We start from the raw sequence: 16,460 nt of genomic DNA, 5'->3' as shown, positions 1-16,460 counted from the left end.
GTGTCTAGGAATATTGTAATATTATGTTTATTTTCTTCCTTCTTTAGTATTCCCTCTATCACCAGCAGTTCTGTGCCCTGTTCATAAAAAGGGCGATGTTCAGTTGGCGGAATTGGAAATTGATTTTGCTACAGATACTGGCACTTCTAGGTTCCTTTACTTTTCTCTCAGGGGCTAATAAGTTTTTACATGAAAAGGATGAAAAGGCCAGACAAATGGATTTGGATCAATATGGTCAAACAATTGTGCCTTTATCTATTTCTGGGAATTCTAATTTGACCCTGATTTTCCTAAAACATCTTAGGAGTGTGCTAGAGTCTCACCAACACACACTGAAGGAAGTGCAAGGTAAGACTCATTAAGTAAAAAAGACTGCTCTTAGATGAAGATCTGGTTGTGTGATTTGCGAAGAATGTCAACTGTATATTCAGCTACAGTATAAAGATTTAATGTGCTAGCTCTTCTGAATACATTTATTTTTAAGATAGTAGTAATAAAAATTTACATTTACTGAGCACTTGTTTTTGGCCAGAATCCAGCTAAGTATTTTACCTGTATATCATTTAATCTGAGCAATCACCCCAATTTAGTAGATATTTTTATTACTGACATCAGTTAAATGAGGAGCACTGACATTTAAGGAAGCCCGGTAGTTTGCACCAAATCAGACACGTAGTAAATACAGAAACTTGGATTTAATCTGTCCTGCCTGACGTCTGCAAACCACTCACTGCATGACATTACCTCTCTGACCATAAAGTCTGTTCTCTTTCAAGTCATCGTTTCCTCCCAGACACTGTTTTTTTTTTTTTTCCTTTAACTGCCACCTGAGGAACAGTGTTCTGAATTAGCAAACAGCCTGCAGTACTGGCAAACCTGTGTGGTTCTTTTTTTCTCTCATCGAGGTTCTGTTGTGAATATACATTTCAGAAATTATTCCTTATAATACTGATTCTACAACCTACAAGTAACAGATTGGCTGACTACAAATAATTGTCCCTATTATTCCTCCACTATAAATAGTAAGTAAGCATTTATTAACCAAGGTCACACATAAGGACAGAGGATAAAGGATAAAATCATTATTAAAGTTACAGTGTACTGCTTATGTTTAAAAAGTGAAATGATTAACAATATACTTGTTATATTGATAATGAGACTAAAAATACAATAGAATAATACAGTAGCCCCACTGATCTCCATTTTCAGTTGCTATCATTTTGTTCAATAGCTAGAAATGATCTAGGCATAGAGAGAGAATATTTAGGCTTAACCAATTCCACTTTGTTTTAAGAAACTTATATGTACTTTTCTAAGGTGTGCTCTCATTATCTTAGCCACAGAACCTTGTATTACAAGTGAATTCTACTAATTTTATATGGTTTCTCTCTGTTCCAACCTGCATGCCTTTTTTAACTGAATTTTTTAGGATAAAGATAGAGCAAGAAATTCTTTATAACTTACTCTCTCTTTTCCACAAACTACAAGAAAATGTGTTTGGGCACCTGTGTGGCATGGTGGGTTGAGCATCCACACTTGGTTTCCACTCAGACTGTGATCTCATGGTTGTGTGGGGCTCCATACTCAGCGTGGAGTCTGCTTGAGATTCTCTTTCCCTCTTCCTCTGCCCCCTCACTCATGCATTCTCTCTCTCTCTCAAATAAATAAATCTTTAAAAAAAAAAGAATGTTTATTAATGAGGAAATAGCTTTCTAGATAATTTCTAATCTGTAACTTTCTTCTCAAATAGTACATGCATTAACACTGGGGAAATCACTGCTAACTTTTTAAGCAGAGTGATAAATAAGTGGATAGTGCTTTAGAAAGGATATGAGCTTATAATAACTGAAAAATGCCACCTGTCCTCCCAAACAGAAGTTTATATTCCCTCTTCATCCACAAGGTAGTCGAATGCTTCTTTTTTGGAGTTTATCTCACTGAATTACAATAGCACATTTTTCATGCATCTCTTTAATTATGGAGATGCCACAATTTCTTTTATAGCTCTAGAACTAACCCAATTCCTGGCACACAATGATTGTATAATTAAATATAGTCTTATCAAATTGAATTAAATGTGAGGGAATGATTCAAAAGGGGGCAGATCCAATGTCAATGAAGTCAGTTGGGATGTAATTGTGATAATCTAGGCAAGAGAGATTTAGGCTATGAAAGAAGGAAAGAACGATAGATTTGAAAGATACACAAAGAGGACTAAAGTAGATTTTGTTTTCGCTTTAGAAGTGGAGGAGAGAGGAAGCATTAACACTGAATTTGATACTTTAGCTTCTTATTTTGAGATACTTGTCAATTTACTGTTGTGAAAAATAATACTGAGAGATCTTGTGTACCAATGGTAACATCTTGCAAAACTATACTACAATATCCCCACCAGGATATCGACATTAATACAGAACATTCGATTAACCACAAGGATCACTACCATTGCTCTCTTCATTCCCTCTCTACTCTGGCAATCACTAATCTGTTCTCCATGTGTATAGTTTAATCAGTTGAGAATGACATAAAATGGAATCGTATAATATGTGAACTTCTGGGATTGGCATTTCATTCAACATAATTCTCTGGTATTGTGTCCATCTATCATTCATTCCATCACATGCTATGAGCTGTTCCATCATGGGGTTGTACGACAGTTTAACCATTCACCATTGAAGGACACCTCATTTCCCCCTCCCCCAGTTTTTATCTTTTATGAATAAAGCTGTTATGAAATTTCATGTGCAGGTTTTTGTGCTTGGGATAAACAGTTCTATGGGATAAACACCCGGGATTGTAATTTTAATTGTTGACTCATATGATAGTTGCATGTTTGTTTTTTGAAGAAACTACAAAACTGTTTTTCAGAGTGACCGTACCCTTTTACATTCCTATCAACAATGAATGAGTGATCCAGTTCCTCTGCATCTTCCTCAGCATTGTGTTCTCACTATTTTTATGTATATTTTAGCCATTCTGATAGGTATGTAGTGATATTCATTGTTATTTGCATTTGCCTTTGACATCCTTTCATGTGCTTATTGACAACTGTATATCATCTTCAGTGAAATGTGTATTCGTGTGTTTTGGTCATTTTCTAAGTGGATCGGTTTTGTTTTGTTTTTTACTGTTGAGTTTTGAGTTCTTTATATAGTTTCTCTTACACTGTTTATTAACTTTTCATTTTCTTAATGGGTCTTGCAGGATGAAAGTTTTTATTTGAATGAAGTCCAATATATTCATTTTTTTATGGATTGTGTATCTGGTGTCAAGTATAAAACTCATTACCTAACCCTAGATCCTGAATATTTTATCTCAAATGTTTATAGTTTTCTTTTTTTTTTTTTTCTGGCAATCTGTTCGGCTTTATCTTTTTTAATAATAATTTTTTATTACGTTATGTTAGTTACCATACAATGTATCCTTAGTTTTTGATGTAGTGTTCCATGATTCATTATTTGCGTATAACACCCAGTGCACCATGCAATATGTGCCCTCCTTAATACCCATCCCCGTCCTATCCCAGTCCCCCACCCACCGCCCCTCTGAAGCCCTCAGTTTGATTCCCAGAGTCCATAGTCTGTCACGGTTCATTCCCCCTTCTGTTTACCCCCCCTTCATACTTCCCTTCCTTCTCCTACTGATCTTCCTGCTGTTTCTTTTTTTTTTTTTTAATGTTTTTTTATTATATTATGTTAGTCACCATACAGTACATCCCCGGTTTGTGATGTAAAGTTCGATGATTCTTTAGTTGTGTATAACACCCAGTGCACCATGCAATACGTGCCCTCCTTACTACCCATCACCAGTCTATCCCATTCCACCACCACCCTCCCCTTTGAGGCCCTCAGTTTGTTTCTCATAGTCCATAGTCTCTCATGCTTCATTCCCCCTTCTGATTACCCCCCCGTATTTATCCCTTTCTTCCCCTACAGATCATCCTAGTTCCTATGTTCCATAGATGAGAGAAATCATATGATAGTTGTCTTTCTCTGCTTGACTTATTTCACTTAGCATTATCTCCTCCAGTGCTGTCCATGTTGTAGCAAATGTTGAGAACTCGTTCTTTCTGATAGCTGAGTAATATTCCATTGTATATATGGACCACAACTTCTTAATCCAGTCATCTGTTGAACGGCATCTCGGTTCCTTCCATGATTTGGCTATTGTGGACAATGCTGCTATGAACATTGGGGTGCATGGCCTTCTCTTCACTCGTCTGTATCTTTGGGGTATACCCAGTAGTGCAATGGCTGGGTCATAGGGTAGCTCCATTTTTAACTTTTTAAGGGACTTCCACACTGTTTTCCAGAGTGGCTGTACCAACTCACATTCCCACCAACAATGTAGGAGGGATCCCCTTTCTCCACATCCTCTCCAGCAATTGTTCTTTCTTGCCTTGTCAATTTTTGCCATTCTAACTGGCATAAGGTGGTATCTCAGTGTGGTTTTGATTTGAATTTCCTTGATGGCTAATGATTTTGAACATTTTTTCATGTGTCTATTAGCCATTTAGCCTATCGTATCTGGAAAAGTGTCTGTTCCATATCTTCTGCCCATTTTATGATTTGTTTGTTTCTCGTGTATTAAGTTTGAGAAGTTCTTTGTAGATCTTGGATACCAGTCTTTTATCTGTAGTGTCATTTGCAAATATCTTCTCCCATTCCGTGGGCTGCCTCTTACTTTTGTTGACTGTTTCCTTGGCTGTGCAGAAGCTTTTTATCTTGATGAAGTCCCACAAGTTCATTTTTCTTTTGTTTCTCTTGCCTTTGGAGATGTGTCATGAAAAAAGTTGCTGTGCCGATGTCAAGGAGGTTGCTGCCTATGTTCTCCTCTAGGATTTTGATGGATTCCCGTCTCACATCGAGGTCTTTCATCCATTTGGAGTTTCTCTTTGTGTATGGTGTGAGAGAGTGGTCAAGTTTCATTCTTTTGCATGTAGCCATCCAATTTTCCCAGCACCATTTATTGAAGAGACTGTCTTTTTTCCACTGGATGTTCTTTACTGCTTTATCAAAGAGTTGCCCAAAGGCTGGAGTCCATTTCTGGGTTCTCTATTCTGTTCCATTGGTCTATGTGTCTGTTTTTGTGCCAGTACCATGCTGTCTTAGTGATCACATCTTTGTAGTATAGCTTGAAATCTGGCAACGTGATGCCCCCAGCTTTGTTTTTTACTTTTCAAACAATTCCTTGGCGATTCATGGCCTTTTCTGGTTCCACACAAATTTAAGGGCTGTTTGTTCCAGTTCTTTGAAAAATGTCATTGATATTTTGGTCAGGATGGCATTGAAAGTGTAGATTGCTCTGGGTAGCATGGACATTTTGTTTATTCTTCCGATCCATGAGCATGGAATATTTTTCCATCATTTTGTGTCTTCTTCAATGTCTTTCAAGAATGATTTGAGTTTCTAGAATATAGATCCTTTATGTCTCTGGTTAAGTTAATTCTGAGATAACATATGATTTTTGGTGCTATTGTAAATGGGATGGATTCCCTAATTTCTCTTTCTTCAATGTGCATTGTTCATGTATAAAAGAAGGCTTTGATTTCATGGCATTGATTTTGTATCCACCACATTACTGACATTGCTCTATAAGTTCTAGTAGTTTGGGGTGGATTCTTTTGAGTTTTTCCATATGAAGTATCTTGTCATCTGTGAAGAGAGACAAAGTTTGACTGCTTCATTTGTCAATTTGGATACCTTTATCCCTATGCATTTCTGATGTGTATAGTACATCTATATTACTATGTCTGAATAATAATGTGAGCAATCTTTTTATTCCTGATCTTAAGGGAAGAGGGTTTTCCAGCTTTTTTCCCCATTACAGGAGAATGACATTCGCATATTGGCTTTTTCATGTAGATAGTTTTTGATGGGGGTGAGGGTTGTACCCTCTATCCCTACACTCTGAAGGAGTTTTAATCAGGAAAGGATGCTTGTATTTTGTCAAATTAGCTTTTCTTCATCAGTTGAGAGGATCATATGGTTCTTGACTCCTTTCTTGTTGATATGATCTATCACACTGATCGATTTGTGAAGGTTGAATCACCCTTGCATCCCAGGGATGAATCCCACTTGGTTGTGATGGATACTCCTTTTAATGTACTGTTGGATCCTATTAGCTAGGATCTTGTTGAGAATTTTGGCGTCCATATTCATCAGGGTGCTTTAGGAGAATAGCTATTATTTCTACTTTGAATGTTTGGTAGAATTCCCCGGGGAATCTGCCAGGCCCTGGACTCTTGTTTTTGGGGAGGTTTCTGATCACTGCTTCAATCTCTTCATAATTAATCAGTCTGTTTAAATAATCAGTTTCTTCCTGTTTCAGTCTTGGTAGTTTATAGGTTTCCAGGAAGGCATCCATTTTTTCCAGGTTGTTTAATTTATTGGCATAAAGCTGTTGATAAAAGTTTCTAATGATCCTTCCTCAAATGTTTATAGTTTTCTAAAAGTTTTAGTTTTATACTTAACATCTAAATTCATGATCCATATGGCATTAATCTTAGTCATACATGTGAGTTGTGGGTCAAGGTTAAATTTTGTGCTTGTGGATGTCCAGTTGCTCCAGCGACATTTGTTAAATTATGGTATCCATTAAAAAATTTTTGAACCTTTATCAAAAATCAAAAATCAGTGTGTGAGTCAACTTTGGGGTTCCTTTTCTACTCCATTAATCTGTGTATCTGTTCCTTCACCAATATCATGCTTGAAATCTGGTAGACCAATTCCTCCTACTTTTTCGTTTTCTAAAGTTGCTTAGTTCCTTTGCTTTCCATTTAAATTTTAGAATAAATTTGTCTATAAATTTAAAAAATTGTGATGGAATTTTGATAAGATTTTATTAAATCTGTATATCAATTTGGGGAGAGGTGATATCTTTACTCTGTTGGATATTCCAATCCATGAACACAACCTATTTATTTAGAATTCCATTTATTAAGAACTTTTTGTTTCTTTCTCAGTGTTGTGTACTTTCCCTCACACATGTCCTGTATACGTTTTGTTATATTTACACCTAAGTATTTCTTTTTTGAGTAAATGTAAATGGTATTGTATTCTTAATTTTGTTGTCCATATGGTTATTCTAGTGCATAGGAAATAATTGATTTTTGTATCTTTATTTTGTAACTTGCAACCTTGACGAACTCATGTATTAGTTTTTAAAAAATGGGTGTTATACGCAAATAATGAATCATGGAACATTACATCAAAAACTAAGGATGTACTGTATGGTGACTAACAAAACATAATAAAAAATTATTAAAAAATTCTTTTTCATGAATTCCTTTCGATTTTCTATATAGACAGTCATGTCACCTGCAAATAAAAGCAGTTTCATTTCTTCTTTTATTACCTGTATGCCTATTAATCCCTATTTATGCTTTATTGCACTGGATAGAACCTCAAGCACAGTGCTGAATCAGGGTGGTGATAATAGGCATTCTTTACTTGTTCCCAGTTTTAGGGGGAAAGCATGCATCTTTCATCAAAAGTATAATCTTAGCTGTAGAAATTTTTTAGATGTTCTATATAAAAGTGAGGAAGTTTAGCTCTATAACTTTTCTTCAGAGTTTTCTCATGAATGATTACTGAGTTTTGTCACAAGTGTTTTATGCGTAAGTTGATAGGATTATTAATGATTTTTCTACTTCAGCCTTAAATATGGTGAATAACATTGGTTGAATTTTAAATATTGATCCAGCCTTGAATCCCTGGAATAGACCCCACTTGACCATAGTTGTGATACTTTTTATATATTGATGAATTTTATTTGCTGTTACATTATGTTTGTGAAAGATATTGCTCTGTAATTTTCCTTTTTCTTGGTACTGTCTTTTATGATTTTTCTGTGAGAGTAATACTAACTTGATAAAATGAATTCAGAAATGTTCCCTCCTCCTGTATTTTCTGAAAGATATTGTGTATAATTAATTGACTCTTCCTTAAATATTTTGTAGAATTGTCCAGTGAAAACATCTAGACCCAATCACTTCTCTGCCTTTTGGCTAAGATCAAGTGAACACATCTAGAGCTGGAGATTTCTTTTGGGAGAAATTTCTAATTTATGAGTTATTCCTTAAGAATTACAATTATTCAAATGACCTGTATCATATTGGGAGAACTGTTACAGTTTGTGTGTTTTGAGGAAGTGTTCTGTTTCATCTAAATTGTCAAATTGTGTGTATAGGGTTGTTCACAGTATTCCTTTATTGCCCTTTTGATGTCTTCAGAATCTGTAGTGATTTCCCCTATGTCATTTCTAATATTGGTAATTTATGTTTTATCTCTATTTCCCATTCTCTTTCTCACTGTGCTTTTAGCTGAGTATTTTCTAATCAACCTTCTTCCAGTTTCCTGTCTACTCTTCATTTGTGTCCAACCTGCTATTTCTTAATTGTAATTGGTGGAGTTGTTTTTTTTTTTCAATTCTAACATCAATGTTTAATATTTCCTGTGGACTCCAGTTCTCTGGTAAATATTCTGTCTCTAATATCTACTTTATATGTGGATCTATGTCTATTATCTGTGCTTTTTCTTGGTTCTGTTTTTTGCTATACCTACTAATTTTTATTTATTTATTTATTTATTTTTTGATGTAATGTTCCATGATTCATTACTTGCGTATAACACCCAATGCACCATGCAATACATGCCCTCCTTAATATCCATCACAGGCCTATCCCAATCCCCCACCCCCCTCCCCTCTGAAGCCCTCAGTTTGTTTTCCAGAGTCCATAGTTTTTGATATTGTGTATGAAAATTATATAGACTCTACTTGAGATTATCTTCTCCAGAGGAGGTTTAATTTAACTCCTGAAAGGCAGTGAGATTAAGGGAAGATCTACATCCAATCAGGGATTTCAGTGATTTGAGACTGAATTGAAATTTTTATAAGACCTGATTTATATCTTACTCGTACTCTTAGGGTATAGCCCTTCAGGAGCCCCACCAAAAGCTTAAAGATTTACCAATGCATTCCATCACTTATAAATCTAACATGCCTTAAAGGAAAGGCGGTATGGAATGTTTGGCATAATTTAGTGCATTTTCATTCCTTCTAGGGGCTTATCCCCCAAATGTTGATTGCTTTTTTAGATATCTAATACCCTCAAAGAGGTGATTTCTTATTAGTTTAATCCAGTTTTTTTTTATTTTCACAGAGGAAGGTTTTTTCCTGCTTTAAGCAATAAAATCTATAAGTGGAAATATTTATGGATCTCTTTAAGATAGATTAGGGGTGCCTGGGTGACTCAGTCAGTTAAACATCTGCCTTTGGCTCAGGTCATGATCCGAGGGTCCTGGGCAGGAAGCCTGCTTTTCTTCCTCTCCTCCCCGTTTGTGCTCTCTCTTGCTATCTCTGTCTCTCTCTCTCAAATAAATAAATAAAATATTTAAAAACAAAAGATAAAATCTATACCGTGTTGCCTGTGTTTTCTCAGTGAAGTAGGAATCTAGGTCACGGCTCTGAAGTAAGAGAGCTTGGAATTTAATGATAGAATAGAGTGCTTAAGAAGAATGTCAAATGTTTGAAATAATCATTATAAGAAACTTGAAAGGGATGAGAGCCAAGTAAAATTATTTGTTCCTTTTCCCAACATACATTGTAGATGGCTTCCTTTGTGGATAAACTGATCAATGTTATTTCCTCATCCTAGGTGACCTACTGAAATACTTAATGGAAAATGAAGATTGTATTCACTTATGCATTGTTGCATTTTCCATTGAGGTGAAGACAAATAAAATAATTCTTACTGGTCTTTTCAACAATCAAGCATATCATTCACCATCTCTGACCCTGGCAATATTAGACAACATTCTTCTCATGACAATTGCTGGCTCTAATGCTTCCATAACAGTCTTCAATAAACCTCAGCCACACTCTGAAGTTAAAAAACGAAGTGAAACGTATGTTATTCTTTTTATTAAAATTTGGTATTTTTTAAAGATTTATTTATTTGAGAGAGAGAGAGAAAGAGTGAGCAAAAGCAGGATATGATTACATTTACATGATTAAAAATAGCTATTGATGGAAATTTATATTTTCTGTTGTATTAATTTCCTGATATATCTACTTTTGTTCCTTCTTCTGTAGATTATCAGATGGATTCCAGGTGGCCTTAAATATACATTTTGGCATGGCCCTTTTAATCAGTGGCTTTTGTCTCCTGACAGTGACTGAACGAGTCACTAAGGCAAAACACATCCAATTTTTGAGTGGGGTTTATGTCCCTGTGTACTGGCTTTCTGCTCTACTGTGGGATTTCATCATCTTCTTCATTACCTGCTGCTTACTACTGGTAAGTGTTAGATACAGTTTGTTGAGGGCTCATTTTCCCTCGTACCCCCTGGAGAATTCCTGTTTTCTAATTCTATAACTCAAAATGTAACTATATTTGGAAATAGGGCCTTCAAAGTGGTGGTTAAGTTAAAATGAAGTAGGGTAGGCCCTAATCCATTCTGACTGGTATGCTTTTTAGGAAGAGGATATTAGAACATACAAAAAGATACAAAGAGTATGCATGCACATAGTAATGACCATGTGAGGACATAGCCAAAAGGTGGACATTTCAAGCCAAGGAGAGAGACCTTAGAAAAACCAACCCTAAGAGAAGATGGCGGCAGGATAGGAGGATGCTAGGCTCATCTGCTCCCAAAAATAAAACTAGATAGCTATCAAATAATTCTAAATACTCCAAAAATCAACCTGAAGACTGACAGAACAAATTCTACAACTAAAGGAAGAGAAGAAGCCACAACATAGAAGGTACAAGTATGGAGACTTGGTTTAGGGGAGAAACAGATCACTGGTGCTGTGGAGGGGAGGGAGCTGTGGTCACAGAGAAGGGTGAGAGAGAGGAGAGCATAAGGGAATGCACGAGGAGAATATTTCCCCAAAGACACTGCTGGGAAAATGAGACGGGATGATTTTTGGGAGTTCTTGCAACCATCAGGGTTTAAAGCCTGGAGTTTTAAAGGTCAGCAGGTTTGACTAGGATAGAGCCCTGAAGGCACTATGCTGCTCCTGGAAAGAAGGCGGGCAAACAATCCAGAGGCAGAAAGCATGGAAACAGTGATCCAAAAAACACCTGGGACACACAGCGGGGAGACTATTTGCTTTTCTCAGAGTGCTTCCCTTAGAGGCAGCATTCATAGAGGACACCTCTCTGGGAGACAAAGGAGCTGGCTGGTACTATTTCACCCCCCTGCCCCTCATCACAAATACACAATCACATTCAGGAAACAGTGCAGCATCTACACAGACTGCCTAACTTGCTTACAGTAAGTCCCATATTTCTGTGCTGTGGTGGAACTGCCCTTCTCGGTCAAGCATGTCTCAGTCCCAGTGCAGTGGGACCCTTCCTCAGAAGACCCTTGACCATGCCACATCTCCCAGCGAAAGAGTTCTGCTGGGCTTCAGTTCTAGTGGAAGTAGTATCCGGTCTCATTTAATAAGTAGACTAAAGCACACCTAGTTAAAACTATCCACATTGTGGCCAAGGACAAAATACTACCCACTGCAGACAAGGAGAGCTTCTGCAGACAACTGACCTAAAGGATAGAGCAAGCAATACACAATAGCAGAGCACACACAGCACACACCAGAGACACTGAAGTGCCGGGCTCTGGACACTACATGATCTCTTCTTCATAAAGCCATTTACTATCAGGAGCAAGAAACATAACTGGATTTTCTAACACAAAGAGGAATGCAATTACTTAGACAAAATGCCAAAATGGAGGAATTCATCCCAAATGAAAGAACAAAGTAAGAGATCATAGCAAGATACCTAAGTGAAACACATATAAGTAATATGCCTGATGGAGAATTTAAAGCAACAATTGACTTGGTTAGATTTTAGTTCTTTTATTTCTCCAGAAAGCAATTCTCTAGTGTCTTCTATGCTTTTTTCAAGCCCAACTAGTATCTTTATAATCATTATTCTGAACTCTAGTTCCGACATCTTACTAATGTCCATATTGATTAGGTCCCTGGCAGTCAGTACTGCCTCTTGTTCTCTCTTTTGAGGTGAGTTTTTCCATCTTGTCATTCTGTCCATAGAAGGATACATGAACCAGAGAGCAAAATACTAAAATGGCAACAACAATCACAGAGAAATATACACTAAACAAATCAGAAGAGACCCAAAACTGGGGGGGTGGGGAAAGAGAGAGAGACAGGTGAGCAGAATAGAGCAATACACTGGATTCTGTGTGTATTTTGGTCTGTTTTTTAGAAAACTAGATCCCAAAATTATAAAGAAAGAAAAACTTATATATGTACAAAAATAAAATTAAATACAATGAAAGGATAGAATGTAACTGTAAAAATGGAAATTAAAAGACAAGAAAAAAACAAAAGAGAAAGAAAAATAACAGCAACAACAACAACAAAAAGGGCTATAAGGAAAAAAAGGGCTATAAACAGACAGGTGAACAGAACAGAGCAATATGCTATCTCCTGAGTGTATTTTGGTCCGTTTGTTAGAGGAAATTACATCTCAAAATTGTAAAGAAAGAAAAACTTATATATACAAAAATAAAATTAAATACATTGAAAGGACAGAATGTAACTGTAAAGATGAAAATTTAGAGAGACTTTAACAAAACAAAACAAAAAAAGAGGAAATGATCAGGTGGGTGAATAGAACAGAGCCATACACTAGATTTTGGGTGTATTTTGGTCTGGTAGAAGAAACTGCATCCCAAAATGTTAAAGAAAGAAAAACTTATGTATATACAAAAATAAGATTAAATACAATGAAAGGATAGAATGTGACTATAAAAATGAAAATTAAAAAAGGGTTCTTTAAAAAGGAGTTGATAAAATGAGAAATTGGTTGAAAAAGGAAAGAAGAATTTCTAAAAAAGAAAATTAAAAAAATTAAAGTTGAAAGACTAAAGAATCATGGGGGAAAAGCCATGAGTTCTATGTGCCGTATTCCCCTAGCGCTGGAGTTTTGTAGTTCTCGTTGATTGGTAAACTTGGTGTTGGCTGGATGTATTTGCTGATCTTCTGGGGGGAGGGACCTGTTGCATTGATTCTCAAATGTCTTTGCACCAGGCAAAATTGCACCACCCTCGCCAGGGGGCCAGGCTAAGTAATCTACTCTGGTTTGCTCTATGTGGCTTTTGTTCCCTGAAGGCTTTCCTTGCAGCTTTAGAGGATGAGAATGAAAATGGTGGCCTCTAAATCTCTGGCCCTGCGGAGATCTACAGTGCCTGGATGGGTGAAGCCTGATTTGTATATGCCTACCTGGATGAGACTAACTGAGCTGCAGTAAGAATCTGGCTGAGTTCAGCCAAGAAAATTCAGAGGAGGCCCAGCGTTCCAGGCACTCCTGTCTCCCTGGTCTCCATTGGAATCCGTGCTCACCCATCCTGTGACTGAGCATTTGTAGCTCAGGCACACGACACCATTTCGAATCTCCAAACCCTACAGATTCCTGTGGTGGGCTCCCATGCCACTCCTCCCAGGGGAGAAAGGGATCTTCCCAGTTCTGCCAATTTTTGGGCCCCTACTCAAAGAGCAGTGGCCCGACTGTGCTGCGGCTCAGTTTATGGCCACCCTGAGCTGAGAGCCCACTCCTTGCCTCAGTCTTTGCAGCTGGCTTCCCCGCTCTGATACCTGGGAACTCTGTCAAGCTCAGGCAGCCCCAGTCTTCCTGTGACCCCAGGGATCCTGAGACCGTACTGTCCCAGCGAGTGTTCCACGCCCTGCTTAGGCACTGGAGTGACATCCCTCACCAGAGCAGACTTCTTTTTTTTCTTTTTTTTTTTTAATTTTTATTATGTTAGTCACCATACAGTACATCCTTAGTTTTTGATGTAGTGTTCCATGATTCTTGTTTGCAGATAATACCCAGTGCTCCATGCAATATGTGCCCTCCTTAATACCCATCACTGGGCTAGCCCATTCCCCTCAGCCCCTCCCCTCTGAAACCCTCAGTTTGTTTCCCAGAGTCCATAGTCTCTTGTGGTTCATTCGCACTTCTGTTTACCACCCCCCCCTTCATTATTCCCAGAGCAGACTTCTAAATATTCCGATTTTGTGCTCTGCTGCTCTATCACTTGCTGGTAGTGGCTGACCGAGGCTCCTTCCCCGCACAGTCTATCTTCCCGTATATCGCCTCAGATTCACTTCTCTGTATATCTTACCTTCCAGAAAGTGGTCATTTTTCTGTTCATAGAGTTGCTGCTATTCTATTCTTTGATCTCTTGTTGAGTTCACAGGTGTTCAGAATGGTTTGATAGCTGTCTGGCTGAGTTCTTGGACCAGATGAAAATTAAGGTCTCCTACTCCTCTGTGATCTTGAGATAGAATAAAAAATGGAGACTCTAACTGCTAGGATAAATGAGGCAGAAGAGAGAATTAGTGATATAAAAGACCAAACGATGGAGAATAAAGAAGCTGAGAAAAAGGAAGATGAACACCTACTGGATCACAAGGGGAAAATTTGAGAAATAAGTGATACCATAAAGCGAAACAACATTAGAATAATTGGGATTCCAGAAGAAAGGGAAAGAGAGAGGGGGCAGAAGGTATATGGAAGAAATTATAGCAGAGAACATCCCTAATCTGGGGAAGGAAACAGACATCAAAATGCGGGAGGCACAGAGAAGCCCCCCTCAAAATCAATAAAAATAGGTCAACACCCTGACATATAATAGTGAAACAAATCTCAGAGACAAAGAGAAAATCCTGAAAGTGCCTTGGGACAAGAGGTCTGTAACCTACAAGGGTAAAAACATTAGATTGGCAGCAGACCTATCCATGGAAACCTGGCAGTCCAGAAAGGACTGGCATGACATATTCAGGGTGCTAAATGAGAAAAATATGCAGCCAAGAATACTTTATCCAGCTAGGCTTCTCATTGAAAATAGGAGTGATAAAAAAACTTCCAGGACAAACAGAAACCAAAAGAATTTGTGATCACCAAACCAGCCCTACAAGAAATATTGAAAGCAGTAGTTTAAGCAAAGAGAGAGCCCAAAAGTAGCAGACAAAAAGGAACAAAGACAATATACAGTATAGTCACTTTACAGGGAATAAAATGGCACTAAATTCATGTCTTTCAGTAGTTACCCTGAATGTAAATGGCTGAATGCCCCCAATCAAAAGACACAGGGTATCAGATTGGATAAAAAAGCAAGACCCATCGATATGTTGTCTGCAAGAGACTCATTTTAGACCCAAAGACACCTCCAGATTTAAAATGAGGGGATGGAAAACCATTTATCATACTAATGGACATCAAAAGAAAGCTGGAGTGGCAATCCTTTTATGAGACAAATTAGATTTTAAACCAAAGGCTGTAATAAGAAATGAGGAAGGACACTATATCGTAATTAAAGGGTTAATGGAGGAAGATCTAACAATTGTAAATATTTATGCCCCTAACATGGGAGCAGCCAATTATATAAGCCAATTAATAACAAAATCAAAGAAACACATCCATAATAATAATACAATAATAGTAGGGGACTTTAATACCCCCCCACACACTGCAATGGATGGATCATCTAAACAGAAGATCAAGAAGGAAATAAGGACTTTGAATGACACACTGGACTAGATGGACTTCACAGATATATTCAGAGCATTCCATCCCAAAGCAACAGAATACACATTCTTCCCAAGTGCACATGGAACATTCTCCAGAACAGATCACATCCTGGGTCACAAATCAGGTCTCAACCAGTACCAAAAGACTGGGATCATTCCTTGCATATTTTCATACCACAATGCTTTGAAACTAGAACTCAATCACAAGAGGAAATTTGGAAAGAACTCAACTACATGAAGGCTAAAGAGCATCCTACTAAAGAATGAATGGTCCCCTTTCTCCACATCCTCTCCAGCAATTGTTTCTTGCCTTGTCAATTTTTGCCATTCTAACTGGTGTAAGGTGGTATCTTAGTGTGGTTTTGATTTGAATTTCCCTGATGGCTAATGATTTTGAACATTTTTTCATGTGTCTGTTAGCCATTTGTATGTCTATGATCCAGCCATTGCACTACTGGGTGTTTACCCCAAAGATACAGACGTAGTGAAGAGAAGGGCCATATGCACCCCAATGTTCATAGCAGCAATGTCCACAATAGCTAAATCGTGGAAGGAGCCGAGATGCCCTTCAACAGATGACTGGATTAAGAAGTTGTGGTCCATGTATACAATGGAATATTACTCAGCTATCAGAAAGAACGAGTTCTCAACATTTGCTGCAACATGGACGGCACTGGAGGAGATAATGCTAAGTGAAATAAGTCAAGCAGAGAAAGACAATTATCATATGATTTCTCTCATCTATGGAACATAGGAACTAGGAAGATCTGTAGGGGAAGAAAGGGATAAAGAATAGGGGGGTAATCAGAAGGGGGAATGAAACATGAGAGACTATGGACTCTGAGAAACAAACTGAGGGCTTCAGAGGGGAGGGTGGTGGGGGAATGGGATAG

General features: G+C 37.6%; 1 protein-coding gene across 1 annotated transcript in view; it reads left to right on the top strand.

Annotated features, from left to right (window-relative positions):
- The window catches only part of LOC103668907 (ATP-binding cassette sub-family A member 3-like), a 147,155-nt gene that overhangs the window by 62,636 nt on the left and 68,059 nt on the right, over positions 1-16,460 (top strand). The window contains exons 18-20 of the mRNA XM_040636563.1: positions 48-348; positions 9,659-9,908; positions 10,096-10,304. Coding sequence (XP_040492497.1) covers positions 48-348; positions 9,659-9,908; positions 10,096-10,304 — 760 coding nt within the window. The remainder of the gene's footprint in view (positions 1-47; positions 349-9,658; positions 9,909-10,095; positions 10,305-16,460) is intronic.

Source organism: Ursus maritimus, unplaced genomic scaffold, assembly GCF_017311325.1.
Source record: "Ursus maritimus isolate PB19 unplaced genomic scaffold, ASM1731132v1 scaffold_2, whole genome shotgun sequence".
Classification (NCBI taxonomy): Eukaryota; Metazoa; Chordata; class Mammalia; order Carnivora; family Ursidae; genus Ursus; species Ursus maritimus.
This window is presented reverse-complemented; position numbering and strand designations above follow the sequence as displayed.